At 39.9% G+C, this 18298-nt stretch overlaps 1 protein-coding gene across 4 annotated transcripts in view; it reads right to left on the bottom strand.

Annotated features, from left to right (window-relative positions):
* EPRS1 (glutamyl-prolyl-tRNA synthetase 1) overlaps positions 1-15004 on the bottom strand; it is a 39130-nt gene extending 24126 nt beyond the window's left edge. For 2 of the 4 annotated variants that reach the window (XM_069009498.1, XM_069009497.1), the window contains exons 1-10: positions 14872-15003; positions 12515-12599; positions 7905-8004; positions 5923-6079; positions 4653-4792; positions 3905-4005; positions 2523-2649; positions 1793-1985; positions 1243-1414; positions 490-723 (exon numbers count right to left, since the gene is read on the bottom strand). In XM_069009498.1, coding sequence (XP_068865599.1) covers positions 490-723; positions 1243-1414; positions 1793-1985; positions 2523-2649; positions 3905-4005; positions 4653-4792; positions 5923-6079; positions 7905-8004; positions 12515-12599; positions 14872-14917 — 1355 coding nt within the window. In that variant the 5' untranslated portion in view covers positions 14918-15003. Of the gene's footprint in view, positions 1-489; positions 724-1242; positions 1415-1792; positions 1986-2522; positions 2650-3904; positions 4006-4652; positions 4793-5922; positions 6080-7904; positions 8005-12514; positions 12600-14871 lie in introns of all 4 variants that reach the window. The other 2 variants (XM_069009496.1, XM_069009499.1) reach the window with 2 other exon arrangements.
* Positions 15005-18298: the final 3294 nt, after the last annotated feature.

Below are 18298 nucleotides of genomic sequence, written 5' to 3'. Positions count from 1 at the left end.
AACTAGGAGTCTAAGCTTCCAACTCAATTGACAACTAGGCAACTAGTCCACCAATCACTGTTTGTAGAAATTGAACTAATCTGAAAAAATTAACAGCAGGAAGGAGGGGGAGGGTAGGTGGGAGAGAAGTTGGTGGATTTGACTAGATGAACAGAAGTACTTCAATCCAGGCCCTCTTCTGGCATTTCTTAGGAATGACTCCAATGACAACATCCAATGACTCAAGAGTGGACAATGTGTAAGTGGCACCCACAGCAAAAGCCAGAGTCCAAAAATAAACTGCCTCATGTTTACTACAGACATTAATATGTATGTACACAGCCACGGCAGAGTAGGAAACAGACACGTTATATGTGCAGAAGCCACTGTAATTAATCTATATTCTTAAATATTGTTTAAATATTCATTTATACTGTCCCAAACTGAAAATGAATGTGCCAGCCATGAGGCTCTTAGGAAACACTGCTGAGCTACAGCCATGGAACATACCATCCATCCACAAGGCCTTCGTTGACAAACCATGTGAGCTTTCTCTTGGAGAGCACAGTGTTGTTGAGGTTCAGCCTGCTATACTCCCATATATATGGTTTCCTTATGCCCAGAGCCTCAATAATCCAGTAGAATTGCTCATCTCTGTCATGGTATTCAGTTGTTCTCAGTGCATGTGTGACACCTTCAATGCTATCAACAATGGGGCAGGCGAAGTCGTACGTGGGATAAACCCTGACACAAAAGATCTTTAATTAGCAGGGCAGAACAAAACTTTCCTCCCACATAAACATTTAAACTCAGCACAATTTATATTCATATATTATACATATTTATAACCTATGATCCTGAAAACTTTCAGACCAAGGCTAAAATAACACATACACAACAAATTGTCCACAAAAAGATCCAGGGGGCAAAACATTTTTAAGACAAAGAAAGCCTTCAAGAAATTAACTGACCACAGCCTTAATATTCAAGCTTTTTAATTATAAAAAAACAACCCTACACTGCTAGTGTTTTTTCAAACACATGTAAGGACCAAAACTGAAATAATATTCACTGCTGACCATGACAGCCAACTCACAGGTTTTAAAAGTCACTTGCCCAAGTTTCAGAAAGTCAAGAACTCATCACATATTCTGGTTGAAAAATGCCACCAGGTTCCAAGTATCAAAAGAAGTTTACTAAAGAATGGTAAAAGCCCTGAAAAGAGCAAAAGTTATAGGCCACACAAGAAGAAAGTGGACATACTTGTAGGTACTTCCAGTCCGAGGGTGAGGCTGGTTTTTACAACGATAAAGAGTTGGATCCCTCATACATCCATTATTACTACTCATATCTATTTTTGCTCGTAGACAACAAGTTTGTCCATAGTCTGTTCCCTTTTTCATTTCTTCCCACATTTGTAGATTCTTATTAACACCTAAGAACAACAAAAATAAACCATTTTCTAAGGTATTATGAAGATGAAACAGAACCAAGTTTTATTACTGCAGTAACAAAAATCAGTGTCACCCCCTCTTTAGACACTGGAATTCATTTTCACACATTTTACATCTTGAATTTTTTAAGTAGTAATGAATGGTGATGAATTCATACATACACAAGTTTACTTCACTGCTCTAAATGTATACTTAATCCATCCAGCCTTGTAGAACAAAGCACTAAACACTTCCAAATCCCTGCAAGGACCTTGAAGATACGCAATTTAGTAATCTCACTCATATTTGTTAATAAAAATCAAGTTTTGATGCCAAATCAAAAAGGTAAGAAAGCAAGACTGAAGTTTAAAATATCTTACAGTTATTTCTGTGTTTAGATTCCACTCTTTGCTCACGCTCTGCTTTCATTTGTTCTGCAGGAGTGTCATCCACATAAGCCTTCCCTTCTTGAATAAGCTTCTCAGCATATTTCATTATTGTTTCAAAGTGATCTGAGGTATATGTAAATTGATCCGGTTTGATGTGCAGCATGGCAACATCTTCGAGAATAACCTGTGAAGTGTGAAATCATACACTGTAACATTCAGAAAAGGTAGTTTTCTTAAAACTTTATCCTCTTCATGTCAGACGTGGTGTTTTTAATGCTCCATTGTCCAGGAAGGATAAGCCATAAGAATAAGCATGAAACAAAAGAGAGGCATGCACTTCTCATTTATTCACAGCCTTTAATCACATGAGGTCAGACTTAACTCCAAGAAGGAAGTAGGACGAGAAAAGGAGATGAAAGCAGAAACAAATTACTTGTTAAGGACAAGTTTTGTGCAATGAAAACAACAGTGCATTGCAAGAATTGCCTATCTACCTACTGTAAAATAAATATTGGACAAAGGGAAGAAACCAGCTACCAATAAAAGGGCTTTAAGCTTTTTAAGGTAAAGTTGACAGAAATTCCTTCAAATCATAAAACTTAAGTGTAACACTAATATTGTAAAAACCTAGTGCAAAAAAAGTGGGCATTAGCAGATCTCCATGTCAGTTCCCCTTGAATTAGCTACACAGTAAATGGATTCCTCTGCTCTCTTATCATACCTTTTCAAAGTCTTCTTTCTCTTTTTCTGGATTTGTGTCATCAAATCTCATAATAAGTTTTCCTTTAAAGTTAACTTGGTAGTGCTGATTTAGCAGGGCAGCTTTGGCATGACCAATATGCAGATATCTAAAAAGGAAAATAAAAAAAATCTATACACTAGAACTACTTCAGCTAGACTTCTTTATTTGTGACGGAAGGAGAAAGAATGGAAAGCAATACCTAAGTGTAACAAACAAACCAACCTAGGATATTGGTTGAAACACTATACATTTATGAAAGTAGATTATGGTCCTTCTTTCATAAATTTAGTAGTTAACTGCTAAAAATATCTAAATCTGTAAATTAGAGTGTCGTTATGGATATCAAGAGTGGACTGCAGTTATCTCCACTTTTACAGACTAACTTAAACCAACTGTTGATGATACGCAGTAGCAGCTACCAGATAACCTGAACCTCCCACACTCACAAGAGAGGAATTTGGTGGTTGCTGTGTATTTTTCAACATAAGCTATAAAGCTACTGACATTTTAAACTAAATATAAATCCCAAAATCCACAAAATGAAAATCTCTTACAAAAAGAGAATAACATGTCCCTGAAGAACAGTGTTTTAAAACACCAGGATTAAGACACTAAAAACTACTAAAGTAAGTTGAGAGTGTTATACACATACATGTACACAATACATAATTTACAATATTTTAGAAACAGTTTATAGTGGACTAATAGAGTAAGAAACACAACTACAAAAGTCATGTGATGCTGAACAGCCAGTTTAATAAACAAATGCAATCATGGAAATTTTATAGATCATCAGGCAATTCCAAAAAGAAACAGAAAATGAAAAGCTGGCTGAAAATTGATTTTATTATACTGGCTCATCACACCTCCTCTGTGTGGTGTTTAAGGAGTTTGTGCTTTGGTATTCCATACAGTCTGGGCCCCTGAGCCTCCATTATACATCTGGTGTCAAGCTTCCCCCAGTAAGGCTATCCCATACATCTTTCCTTACTCAAATCTAAGCTTCCTTGGAAAGCACTGAGTCCCTTGACCCAATTCATAAGGACAGCATGTCCACATCATAGCTCCTGGCAGGGCACACACATCCGTTATCGATGCAAATGCCATCCTCCTGCTTCTCCTAATCCCACAGCTGAGCAGCACGACATCACCTCACAACCAACCTCCCTATTCCAAGTTCAGGCAACAGTGCAGTGAAGTACAGAGGAGAAGTGAATCAACAGCTCTGATGAAGACAAAGCTTTAACACTCATTTGGCTTAACAGCCTTGTCTGATAAGCAGATTAACATCTTCACCAAAGCACTTTTTTTTTAAAGACAAAACACAAATAGAACCTTCTCAAAGTACTCATGTTTCTTACCCACTTGCTTCAGGAGGAAACCTTACAATGACCTTTCCCATCTCTGCACCAGGAAGTTCAACAAACTTCCCAACATCTGCTTTCTTTTCTTTTTCTGTTGCCTTGAAAAAAGACATAATTACAGTTTGTATTAGCTGTAAAATCAGATATAAAACTGTAGATAATACCTTCTGCATCAAACTCTCCTTTCAAACCTATAAGCTGCCACATTGGACCCCAAACTCATCTCTTCACAACTTTCACATTACTCAAGGCACTCCAAAACAAGATTAATTCTAGAGTTTTAAGTTATTTTGTCTTCAAATCTGGTCCAGGACTGAGAAGTCCCACCAACTTGTCTAATCTATTCCATAGGAGAAAACAATTGCTAGTTAAGGTTTTGTATCTTAGTGTTCCTAACTGAATGTGATTAACAAATTCAGTCAACTGAAGAGTGCAACCTTTGCAGGTCTATCAGAATCTCAAACTCTTTCTAGAAAAAGCAAACAATGTATCTAAAGAGCAGTGCTGATTAAAAGAAGAGGTGGTATATTTCCACGATTCCACTTAAGCACTGGACTACACAACTCATGCCTTTCCAAATTTGAAAGCGACAGCTTTAGCTGTAAACAAGAGTTTAAAAATTTAGTTCACTGTATGACTGCTTACTTTTAATTTTTAATTCTCTAACAACAACAACAAAAATACATCTTGCAGTGTATTCACAGGAATAAAGCTACTCTCTCCAGAGGATCTGAGTAAATCTTACCATTTTAACCTTTGGTGCACCAGCAGCCCACTTGGCTCCTACTGACTGGAAAGCACGTTGTACCTCAAGGAAGTTGTACCATCGCTTTGCATGCACAGGAGCTTTGTTTTGCTCTAATTGCTCTTGCCACGTGCTATTATCTGTTAGAAAACAAATCATTTTTCAAGTTATTAAATTATAAAAATAAAATTACTTTTATCAACAGCAGCTTTTTAAGATTAAAAAAAGATTTTGATTTAAAAAATCTACTTACTCTCTCTTCTGAAGAGATATTTAGTCACAGGGACACAAGTCATTCAAAATCAAATTAAATAAACAAATTCCCTTCAAACTCAAAACATACTGCATTCCTTCTTGGATTCATCATGGCAGAAGGTGAGGGGGAACAGTCAACACACATTTTTCTTTGTATCATCCACCTCAAAATTTGTAGCAACTTCATTTCAAGACAGAAATATAGGATATCCTTTTATTGTGTGTACATTTGATGTTTTCTAAGCTTTATCATAAGTGAAACATGTGCCAAATACCACCCTTTATTTCTGCAGGGCTGTATTCCCACAATCTAATTTCCAAGGAACACAACTTCACTAGAAGGATTCTGATGGGGAAAAGGAGGGAAAAAACAGGACACTCCCTTCAGATTTCCCTCAAGAGCAGCAACTTTGAAAAAATACCAAAAGCTGCTAGCTTTTAATCTTAATAATGCACTTTAGTTTCAAGTGGAATCTGGTTATACTGAATGGCAGATTGTCATCTACTACCTTTAGATGCAGAGCTAAGAGAAAATAAAAACCAAATCCATAAAAAAATATCATCAAAGCTTCTTTAACCTCTGAAGGGTATTTCACAGAGTAACATGTACCTCTTTTAATAATTCAAAGTAAACACCAAAGAAATTTCCTCTGCTAAGATAATGTCATGGAAAGGTCTATGCATATAATTTTACATTGCACATTTTTGTATTGAGGCAACAGGCAACAAAAGATGCTATTACAATTATTAACACAAAAGAAGTTAGAAAAAATTCCACCTAGATATTATATCTCATAAATTTTCAAATGTAACAGCAATTTAAAAATAAGATCTAGGGTTTCCTACGCTTTACTATTGCCATCACTAGTGATGCACTGGACACAGAAGTGTGCATGACAGTACATAGTCTGTCATACACCTAAGAATCACCACTAGCATCCACAAAAAAGAAAAATTGGGGATTTCTGTTGTATTCTGATTGCAAGCCAATGAAACCAAGAACATAAACCAGTACCTTTTAGTACAGCCCAGACACACACGTCTGCGAGACTCAGAGAGTTTCCCACCAAGTAGGTCCTTAGAGACAGACAGTGGTTGAGTTCTTGGACGGCTGAAGGGAACTGGCTGGCAGTGGATAACTTTGTAGCACTGAACTCCAGCCAATGGTCAATCTTGTTTGAAAGGACAAAAGACAGTTAAAGTTACTGAAGGAATGAGAATTAAGTGTGTTAAATAACTGAGTAATACACAGTTGATCTAATAGCTGAACAGAAAACATTAACAGGAACATTAGCATTAAATAGATCAGATCATAATATACATTGAAAGACTACTTAAAATAAATTACATGGAAAAATTCACCCAGAACTATACCAAATGACAAAATTTAATTTCTTCCTTCAGCATGAATTCAACTGCTGAAAACACCAGCTGCACTGAAGTTATTCTCATCAGTAGAATAATAAGCAGTTCTTCGGTACTCACTTATGACATAGAGCATATAATAATACCATTATCCCTTAACTATTTAGATACCATATTTGTGACCTATTTGATCTTCTTGGTGCTGCTGCTGGTTAAGTATACCATTTTCCCTTCAGTCCCTATCTTCTCTTCCTCATGTCCTTTTAGATTTGAAGAAATCAAACCCCACCCCTTCACAAGTCCTACTCCCCTCTCCGCAGAAATTTTTTCCATCTATCTTTGTACATAAACATACAAAAAACTATGAAGAATTAGGCTGGTTAATAATGTAGCCCTGTCTATAAACTGAACCCCTCAACTCTGCAAGAGACTCAGTGTCTCTTCTACTCCTCTGGTCCTATTTCATGTGTAAGTGTTCTGCAAACTGCAATGGGAATCCTTCCAACGTTCAAGCCAACGTGGCAGGCACAGATGTAATTACAAACACCACAGAATTCAGTTCAGTCATTTGCAGTTACACGCCAAAATATGTGCACCACAAATGCAGCTGTCACCGTACTTCTCCAAGTACAGTATTATTTTTGAAAGAGGCAGAAGTGAAAAGAAGTATTGTATCAGAAATACCAGCCCTGAAAGTGTGTTTGCTGAGGTCTGGTCTTAACTTAAAAACAAGGGATTTGGACAGAAATTTTAAATAGCCACAAGGTAACTTACAACTTTTTTAATGCCTCACAGGCAAAATACTAAGACAACACTTCCCTTGAGACCAGCTATGGGGGCTGAAGAACAATTACCACTGGCTTCAAGTAAAAAAGACCTGAAGACTTCTACAAAAGACTTGAATCAAGTCCTTCCATCCCTCCCCAAATTTCAGAGGAAATTAATTTCAATTTGTCTGCTAGTTTCAGTTATCAACTTAAAATTCAGCATATGATTGATTATTCTGAGCTAGACCCAGGAAGAAACCGGGGGCAGGGGTTTTTTTATCACATACAGCAAAAACTGCTACAGGATTACAATGCCACACAGCGTTCCTTGGTGTTACACTGAAATGTTACAAGGTAGCAACTGGTGGCAACAGAGCTGAGGAAAGTGAGAAGGGAAAATCCCATGTATCACCTTCCAACCTGAATTATTTTATATTAGTGAGCTGTCAGCTTAGGAGCTGCTATTGCAGGGGTGGGAAAGGGCAATCCTTCCAAAGCTCAGACTTCTCAGTCTTCTTTATACAAAGGAGGAAGCTTAGCAAAACAAAACCCTCAGCATCCCACATACCTGGAACCTCAGTCTACAGTAAAACGCAGAACAACAGACACAAGGTCAAAAAAAACCCCAATTCCAAAACACACCCCTGCCCCTGCAAACATTGAACAGGCAAAAAGAGAAAAAAAGGAAAAGAAAAAAACAAAACCAAGAGAGAAGGGCATGATGATTCAAGGCCACGATGGATGGGGTTTTGAGCAACCTGGTCTAGCAGAAAGTGTCCCTACCCACAGGAGGTGGATGGAAATAAATGGTCTTTAAGGTCCCTTCCAACCCAAACCATGTTATGATTTTGTGATTCCTTCTCACCTCAGTGTGTTCCAAAAGATTCGAGCCATACAACCCAGCAGAGGCAGCAACTCGAGCCAGGTACCGAGCTATTGAATTCACATCGGTAAATGAAACTTGCCTAAAAACAGAAAGAGGCAAGACAAACGTAGGTTAAATTACTACATTCAGTCAGTTCAACTTTAATTGCACACACATAGATGAAACATGTGCAAAGCAAACACAAAATAACTTCCCTGTAAACCAACAGGTACCAGGTCACCAGAGTAAAAAATAAATAAATAAATAAACCTAGCACAAGGATAAATAAGTCCTTGCTTTTCTACCACCAGATGGAATAATAAGCTTCTAAATATGCAAAAAAATTTTTTAGGCTGAAAATAAAAAAATAAGGTTCTGATTATTCTTTCAAATACTAAAACTTTCTCCACATCTGACAGAATTCGTAAGTATAACCTGAGCTACAGATTTTCCAGATTATAAGGAGCTAATCAATATTTGCTTTCTCTTCATAAAAGAAGGATGACTTTGAAGAGGATGCCTAGTGAATCAACAGAAGAATTGAGAGGTCTTCATCATGGTTTTAAGGGTTAGCATCAGGGGAAAAAACCCTGTCCTTTTGTTACTCACTTTACTTAATTCACACTTCACAGAGACCATCCCCTGGTGAAGAAACTCGCCTGCCTGTATTTGTTTTTTTTACCCAGTCTCCTCCAGATAAAAGACTAATTTGAATTTGTTGTCCCCATTCCACTTATGAAAGTTTTCAACAGATCTGCAGAAGAAAGGCTCTCCAAAGGGCATATTCCTTTCTTTGTTTTCATGTACCTTTTCCACATTGTATACAGTATCAAAAAAAGCTGCATACTGTCAGAAATCTAGCTTCCAATTAGTCTAAGATAAACTAATATTTACTAAACAGCTTTGGAAGAAAGATGCATCACAAGCATCAATTCTCCAGATTATACTCATCTCTACTCTACAGTTCCACATAGATGCAGATTGCAAAAATAGAGCTCCAATTGCTTCTAAATCAAGCATTGAGATCAACAAAAGGAGTCCCTATAAGTGGCCTTTAATGGACTGAATGCTACACTCCAACTTGTCCAGCCAAGGTTCCACTTCTGTTCTGTCATTGTCCTCTATTTCCTTTTGTACCTACTGTGTCCTTTATAAAATTAAAAGAATTCTGATAGCCCTCAAACCTTGCAAAAATCAACAAAAGCTTTGAAAATTATACAGAAGACTTCTTGATATATTAACAATCAGAATGTGTCCCATTTTTAGGACAAATGGATCAGACAGTCTCATTAGGATAACTGCAGTAAAACCTAGGGAATATAGTTCAGTGGGAGGGGCTTTTTGTTTGCTTGTTTTTAATTTTGCTTGGTTTCCAAGCATCTAGGATCCAGTAAATACATATAAGAGCCATAAAATACAACTAAAACCAAAAGTCACAGTAGGGTGTTTAAATTACACAAAGTGTATCCTATCCTAATTTCACACCATCAGATTTTAATGAAGCTTTTTTCAAACTGAGAAAAACAAAACACTTCCAACATATTTTCATTTGAAAAGTCTGTGAAATGCACTTTTATTGTTTCACTCATTCACACCGAAACAAATACCCCTTGATTACTCAAGCAAAACTGAATACATGTATGAAAAGGGAAAATGTTACTCTGAGTAAAATCTTACTTATGCTTTAAAAGTTCTTATTTTCTTCAGGAAAAACAAAATACTTCCACCCAAATAGCACTAATTGACCTCTTTGGGAAAATTATAAAAGGCTCTTTGCAGCCAGTGCCTTCTAACTCCAGGGATAAGTAAGGAAAAATGAACAGAGCCAATGCAATGTTACAGGCAAAGAGCAGCTCTTAGGAGTGACATGAAATGCCACATAATTAAACACCGGGGCAAAAATTCAAGAAGCACAAGACAAGATGGAGAAAAGGAACAAAAAAACCCAGCAAACACAAAACAAAAAACCCAAATAAACAAACAGACAAAACCAAAACAAACACAACAAACAAACAACAAAACAAAACACAAATTATTTCCAATCATAATAAATCATTATTGGATTGACTTGTAAAAAGCTTTACAGAATGGTTGGATTCATCTGACTCAGAGGAATAAGTACTCTGAAATGTGCATGTGCTCACCACACAAAACACAAAAGTTCTACTGCAGTTTGTTCTGAAAGACAGAGGCATACCAAAACTCTCCATAAAGCCATCAGCACTCAGCAGAGTGGTTTGCTTAGGATCAATTACTACACAAAGTTTTGAAGCTAAGGCTCCAAAAATAACCTTTAAAATTAAAATTCATCATCTCAAATTAGTGATAAACCTTTCAGGTAGCTAGCTGACAGCTAAGTTTCAGCTAGTTAGCTGAAAATTTTGTCACCAGATTTTAACTGAGCTTCAAAACAGAACGTACAAGAATCACAAATAAAATGTTCTTTCTTGTTCAAGTGAAGTCATTAGAACTAATGGATTCCTGAAAAAAAAAAAAATCAAAACCTGAAACATCCCAAGTGCTTTTCACATCATGCCAAAACAAGATGCTTCAGCAGAACTGATGCCATGAAACCCATTTACCAAAAGCATTAGTTGAGATCTGAGTTCAGCTGATGCTTCTCACATTGCAGATACACTTTTAACAGACTTTAAGGTAGAGAATCAATTTTTGAAATGATTCTACAACCAAGCTAGGGAAAATTAATGCAATATTGAGACCTGGAATAACTTCTTGAACATAAGCCAATGCCAGGGATGAGAGGACACTAACACACAAAAATTTCCATCTGATGGGACCATGATTCTAGACATTATCCACATGAGGCCAAAGTGCAGAAGAAGAGCGTTTGCTTCACATTTCTGACAAGCTCCATTTTAGCCAAAGTGAGTGGTTTTGCAATGCAGTAGGAAGAAGGCACGGTAATACTAAATTATTTAATGAAATTAAATATTATTTCAAAGCCAAGTATATACATTTAAAATATTCCAAGATCATTTCCAAGTGTCACAGGAGTGTATTCATATATTTTGACATACACATCCATACACCGCCTAAACTGTCAAACAAAATCTAAACGTGACTAAGGCTACTTAAGGGGAAAACTTTCTCCTGCCACTAAAAAATATCCAATTAACTTTCTGTTATGCAAGCTGTATCCCACATGTGCAAAACACACACTGAAGATTATTAAAGCTATACCAATTAAATCCCAGTACAACCTGTCACATTTCTCTTGCGTTAATTCAAAACCACAAATTCAATGCCATCACCAGGCACAGAACACTAAAATTTTTAGACTAGAACCCGTTCTATTTAAGGCTATCCAGGCACAGCAAAAGACAACATTATATAAGAACTCCTATCTGAGTTCAGGTCTAACATCTTAAACAGAAAACAGTATTTGCAACCATTAAAACAACCATGACTGAAGACTGTGACTCTTCCTCTGCTTTGATTTTCTGCAAATATATGTACATAGTGACAAGCTCTTTACCTAAGCTTAGAAGACATGGAAATGCTCAGTTGGTGCTAATTTATGGGGAGCAAGTCAGTAACTCTGCAATACAAGATGAAATATGTTGCTTCTGTAGCCATTCTAGAGACATGCAGGTATTCCAGTTTATGATGCATTGGTGGCTTTAACAGCATCTTCTACTGAATTAGCTCACAAAACAAGAGTTTGCCAGCAAGTCCGTGAACAATAGATTTACCCTTGATCTTCTAAATAACAATCAGTGTTCAAAAACTATTATCAGCAATTCCAAATTCATCAATGTGTTAATATACTTTAAGTTACAACTGCTATGCTTATGTGTACAAATATGCTCCTTACTGTAGATACTAAATGCCAGAGCTTCCACTGATATGTCAGTCAGCAGGATATCTCCTCTTGATACATCCAAATGTCTTAACTGATACGGAATTTAAGATGACAGTGCAGCTTCCCAAAACTTACAGTGTTACTCCTGCATTTCTGATAGGCATTTGATCTTACTCAGATTGTAAAAAAAATCTTCATGCCTCAAACTTGAAATTATTCATTCCAATGGCAGAGTATTTTTAGAAGGGCAGACAATAGATTACTACAAAAATTCCCAATACTCCTTCTACAGTGTGCAGATGGATACACTAGATAGCACAGCACAGGTAATTAGCACTTTCCTGTGATAACATCATGCCTTTGCTTATTCACACACAGGAGAGAGCCTAAAATAATTTCACCTAAACATTAAAATTTCAGTCCACCACACACATACAAGTACAAGGAATCTTATATACCAAAAACTGTCTAATATAAAGTGGCCTTGCTGTTGGTAATCCATGGCACCACAAAAAGTCCTAAACAATAAAGTGACTGGATCAGCATAAATGATTATACATAGGTATGTGCAAATAAAAACAGAAGAGTTTTTCCCAAAAAGATCTAGTGGAGAATATATTGTAAATATTTTGCCTGTGCTACAGAGACATCAGTAATGCAGTGATGAATAAAACTGCATATTTTTTTTCTCTTCCTCCTACCTCAAAAGGTTACTGTCAATGTTACAACCATGTGATTTTTAAAACTGCTGACCCAAAGGTAGAAGGAGAGATGCAAAGTCACTTACTCGGACACACAGAGGATGGTTTCCTTGCCTTCTTGCACTGAAATTTCAACATCATTCTTCACATGCTCCACCGTCAGCAGAGCTCCTTGAAAAAACAAGAGAAAAAGTTACTGAACTTCCTTCTGGGAGAGATACCTTTCATAGTTACAACCAACCAGTTACATCTCTTATCCAATAGCACCAGGTGACTGAACTGGCTCCTTCAAGTAAGAACGCCCAGGGAAACAAAAAAATCAATGTTCAGTCTCATATGCAAGAGGCTTCTTCTTGGCAATCCTTACAGCTTCAAATTGATAATGTCCAGCACACAGAGATCTGCAGTGAGCTCAGCAAGTGTCAGCTGCAATACATTTGCTTCCAAAGGGTATGGTAAAAATTAGTCCTCTCCCCCAGTATACAAGGAGAATGTAATCAAAAAGCTCTTAATTACTGAACAGTATTACTAATGTACTCCATCCCAGCCCTGACACATGCATCAAAGGAGATCAATTACTGAATATACCAGTACTTTCTGAACAAGGATGAGACTATTTTTAACCTGATTTAAAGTTTATTAAAAGATTAGCCATTCAAAACCAAGAAACTTGATCCATGTAAATGTGCAGGGAGCTTACACAGGGTTTTCAGAATAAGTAGTTCACCAGTGACAGTAAAAAATGGTCTCCAGCAAGAAAAGAACTGTTGAAGTTTTTAGGCTACACCATTTACTGGAAGACAGCTCTGCCCACACCCAAAGAAGCTTGATGCAAACCTGCTCTGATGTCGACACTCTACAGCAGACACAGCAGCTCAAACAAAGCACCGAGCTCACTTGGCTGTGTTTCTGCACTGGCTCTGCTCCAGAGCCAGCCTGCTGAGCACAAGCAGAGGAGCTGGTGTTCTTTTACTTTGCTCAGAAGCACGTACAGAGGCAGCAAGCTTTTGCATAGGCAAACCAGCCAAAGGACTGTACTCTAGGTCTGGAAAGGTACCTAACCTGTTATAGCCTCCACAGCATGCTGGGCACTTTATCTTCCCTAGAACAATGCTCCAGCTACCAAGGCAGATCATAGTATAAGCTATTAATACACTGGCCTAAATACAAACCACTGGCGCTAGGAATCCCCTAGCTCTCACCTCTGCTCAGCTGCAAGCCCTTCTTGTGGCATTAAGAGTAAGTCAAGGTTCTTCTTCTCATCCCTCAGCTATTCATCTGTGAAACTCGGGGTGACACCCCTTATGCAATGTTAGTAATACACATAAGTATTTTAGTAACATGCATGGAAATGCTTTGAAAATTACAAGTATTATGTGCACCAAGCTATGTAATTAACACTAATGACATTAAAAGCTACTATGCTTTTCCCACTGCACAGCAGAAATGATGAAGAGTATGAAGTAGAGATGAGTAGGATGAGTGTGCTTGTCTTCTTGATATAAATGTTTCATCTGTAATATGTAATATTTCTGACACAATCATGCAACCTCCTGAAATAAACCTCCAGTGCCACTCACCAGCTGTCAAAGAAAATAAGTCACCAAAGCCCCTAAGCCTGATGTTAATCACAACTCATATTGCATCATTTTCTTTTCTGGCAAATCAGTATAAACAAGTATCAGGAGAAATTTTATCTAAAACTCATAGGTTTTTACACCTTGAATCAGTAATCATGCAAGTTGTATTCAAGTGAGAAAAATAAATCGATAAACTATGATAAACAATAGGAAGCAAATTTATTTTGAATAGCTAGAACAAAATGGAGAAATTGTATGGAACACATACAAAAGATTGTTTCCAGATGGGCGGAAGAGCAATGAAGGAGGTTCTCACATTTTTAAAGGCAAAATAACATCGAAGTGCAGTAACCAACTGAGAAAGCAAGATTTCACAGCGCAACTTCGAGCCAGCTCCCCAGAGAGGAATTTTAGCAGCAAATTAGAACTGAAAATGAAAGACAGCAGCACACTAGCAGAGCTCACGAGCAAGCGATGTGAACTAGGGCTGCCTTGAAAATTCAACCTCAACGTGCCAAGTCACCCGAGGCTGCACCCGTGCCCGAGTTCCTTCAGCCCGAGCTGTGCCCAGTGCCGGCCGCTTCGCCACGGCCCGAGCAGCTGCCCAGAGGGACCCGCTGGGGACCTGCGCCCCGCCAGGTGCCAGGGCCGCAGTGGGCACTCGGCCCCGGGAAGGTCGGGAGGAACGGGAAGGACGGGCACGGGCCCCGGTGCCGCCTCGCCCGGCCCCGCACGCGGGCACAGCCGGCGCCGCATGATGCAACACGGGCGGGCTGAGGGAGGGAGGGAGGGGGCAGAGCCCCGCCGGACCCCCGGCAGAGCGGGATCGGCGCGGCGCGGGGCGAGGCCCGGCCCGCACTTACCGAGCGGGGGGCTGCCCGCGTCCACGGTGAGGCTCAACGCCGCCATTCCCGCCGCCAGCGCCGGAACCGAGGGAGGCAGCGGGGCGGGGCGCGCAGCGCTGCCAGCTCGGCAAGCGCCGGGGCGGCCCGGGCGGCCGGCAGGACCCGCCCTGGGGCGGGGGAAGCGTCCGTCACTTCCGCGGGAGAAGCCGTGGAGGCGGAGCCGGAGGTGAGGGTGCCTGCTGTGTGCGTTCGCCGCCGGTCAGTCCCGCTGGCTGCTGCCACGGCTCGGAGCCCTCCGGAATGAGGCGGCGAGGCCGGAGCCGGCGGGAGGTGACGAGCGGGCAGCGCACGGGGCTCTCCCGGCCGCGCCGGCGAGGAAGCCGGGAAGCCGTCCGGGATGAGGCACGGGCGCTGGGTGAGGGCTGGCTGCCCTGCCCCTCAGCAAACCCGGCGCCGGTGCTTCCCTTCACACGGCTCCTCCGGCTGAGCCTTCCCGAGGGCTTTGCGGGCACTCCTGCCAAAACTCTTAGCTCGATGTCTGGTACCAGCCGTGGAGATGCCTCCAGCCCCTTTTCGATGTGTGATGATCCAAACAAATCGAGCAACGAAACACGCACCGAAACGTTTGAGTACGGTGGTTTCACTCCTCTGGTTTTTGTAGGATGTTACTTGTTAAACTCCTGACAAACGTGCAGATTTTGCAGCGGGTCAAATGAGTCCTAGAATGTCCCGAGTGGGAAGGGACCCGCAAGGATCATTGAGTCCAACTCCTGGCCCTGCACAGCGTGGTCCAAACGCTTTTGAGCTCTGGCAGGCTTGGCACTGTGACCACTTCACTGGAGAGCCTGTCTCAGTGCCCAGCCACCTTCTGGAGTCTTGGAATGAATTACAAAAATGCTGTGTCACCGGTTTTTCACAGGAGACTGGCTCAAATTCACTTTGTTGCAAGGACAATGCAGTGTCACTGTGATTTTTTTTTCCCCCCCAATCTATTTTATAGCTGTTACTGTAGCACCTACTGTGCTAACAGAGACATTATCAAATGCTTGATTGGTGAACCAGTGCTTTTTGTGCAGTGGAGGTAGTGCTATAGTTAGAGCAGGACTGCACATACATGCTGGTTTTTATGCTTGATTCCTCCTGCTGGATTTAATCTCAACTTTCCTTACTATCCTCCTGTGTTAGCAGTTTTACAGCTTCTGTAGGCATGGAAAGTATTTCTGTGTGTTTCCATACATGAGTATCTTTACACACCATGCAGAAGCTGATACATGCTGTGTGTTCTACTCCCATTCAGGTAACTAAAGGAGCAGACAGAACTTACAGCAGAATTAGAAAGAAGCTTATGCTGAAGGGATTCTCAAACCTATTGCAAGTTTCAGATGAAAATAACGATATAGAGGCAATAGATGAGGATCACTAACAGTAGGTTCTGTACTTTGTGTTTTAATGATTGCATGGAAAGAATGATTAGGGCAGGCTTTGTGTTGTCTGAGTTGTTCTACATTTTATCTTAAAATATTTTGCAAATTCACATGCAGATTTTGATGGAAATGTTACAGCATACATATCAAAGAATCCTGTATAAGGTAAAGGTGAAAATTATGTATAACAAGCAGTGAAATCACTGTACTTGCTATGTGGTTCAAACTTCAGTTGATGCCATGAAGATTTTTTGCCTTTTCTTTTACACCCCTGTTATACCTTTTTACAACTTCTGTATTTTTAGTGCTTTTTGCCTACATTCTTGGACTTGTTTGTCAAGCCGAGAGACTAAACATTTTAGAAGCTTCGTAGCTGGGGATCAGTGTGCCCCAGACCCCAAGGTCCTCTCCAGAACACATTCTGGAAACCAAGATAGAACTATCCAGGGGAAGGCTCCTTGGGGAGGGGGGCTCACTTGAGCCTCTCACTGGGGAATCTTTGATAGATATGCTAATTAGTAAAACCTATAATGTTATACCTGATCTTTTGGGGGTGGGCATTTGGCAAGGTGCATTTCGATGCATATGACCTGGACGTGTGCACCTAAGGATCCTTAAATACCAAGGTAAAATCCCTTTTCCCCTTCCAATCGTGAATGACTCTTGATTTTAAGACCAGGAAAAGGCATCACAATCACAATCAGTATATGGAATGACTAAACTTAAAACGGGCCAAAATATGAAGAAGGTTCTAATTAAAGCAGGCTGAATCTGTCTTGCATGCTCTTACCAGTTATGCAATTGTGGGGAGGGAAGAAAGGTAGACTTTAGATCCAAGGATTAGAAGCACACGTTCCTATATATGCAGCTCTAATCCAGTGTCACGATAGAATGAGGTAAATGCTAATCTTGCTAATTTATCTGTAAATGTTAGGTTAAGATGACCTCACTAAGGAAGAGATTCCTTCGATTCTTCCACGTGTGCACATGGAGAGACAGGAACACTTCAGCAAGAAGTGCCTTGTTCATATCTTTCGGTGGCAAGATGTTCCTGCTTGTTGGAAACAGAGTCAGCTTTAAGCCAGTGAAGTCATATTGGTGTTATCCTACTGTGAGGAAAGGATCTCATCTAAGGACTCTAAGTGAAGTAGAGTTGTTAAATATCTTGTGTGATCACAGGAAAAGGAAGTAACTTGAACACACTGTGGAAAACTGAATTTTGAATTTTTCTTCTGTATGGAAAACAACTTTTTTTACCTTGAGGCACTAGTTTAAGGATAGTTTGTGTGGCTGAAGAGTGTAGTTATTTAGAAGACCTAATTTTGTGGGCAGAGAGGAAGTAAGAAAGGGTGCAATGCATCTTGCAGGCTACTTTGGCATTCATGGTGCCAGCAGAAGGTAAGGAAAAAAAATCACGTGGGAGAGCTTAGGGATTCAGTCCTCATATAAGCAAGTGACTGTGGTCAGACACCCTCCCTGACACCACCTGCCTGACAACCTGACATATGTCACTCTTTTCTCCACATGGAGAACAGAAAGAAAAGCAAATGTCTGTGTTGTCTGTTGAAACTGGCATCTCTCCAAGGCATGCCTCTGTGTGTGTCACATTGTTAGGGAAAAGGAGGCCCTAGGACTCCTTCACTTGAGAGTGAGGGACTTGAGTCACAACATCTGGAAAAAAGAAGGGGCACTGGTTCAAGAGTCTAATTTCAAAATCCTTAATTCAGCTTGAAGAGACTGCAAAAGAGTTTGGCTAAATTGCCAATTTTAGCTAGTCATATGTAATTTATTATTTGTTCTCTTTTGTGTTCAAGTGGACTGGGCAGTTGAATCCTGCTTTCCTACCCCCCACACCTAAGGGAAAGCTGACTGAAACAGGATCTCCAACTTCAAAGTTAGTTTTAGGTGATCTTGGCCCTGTTTTCTCCCCTCCTCTAACATGCCTGTGTTCCACAGGAGGGGGAAGTGGTACTGTCAACTTCCTCAACTCTTGGCACTGTTGGAAATGTACCTGGTTTATC

This window comes from Aphelocoma coerulescens, chromosome 3 (genome assembly GCF_041296385.1).
Source record: "Aphelocoma coerulescens isolate FSJ_1873_10779 chromosome 3, UR_Acoe_1.0, whole genome shotgun sequence".
NCBI classification, from domain to species: domain Eukaryota; kingdom Metazoa; phylum Chordata; class Aves; order Passeriformes; family Corvidae; genus Aphelocoma; species Aphelocoma coerulescens.
This window is presented reverse-complemented; position numbering and strand designations above follow the sequence as displayed.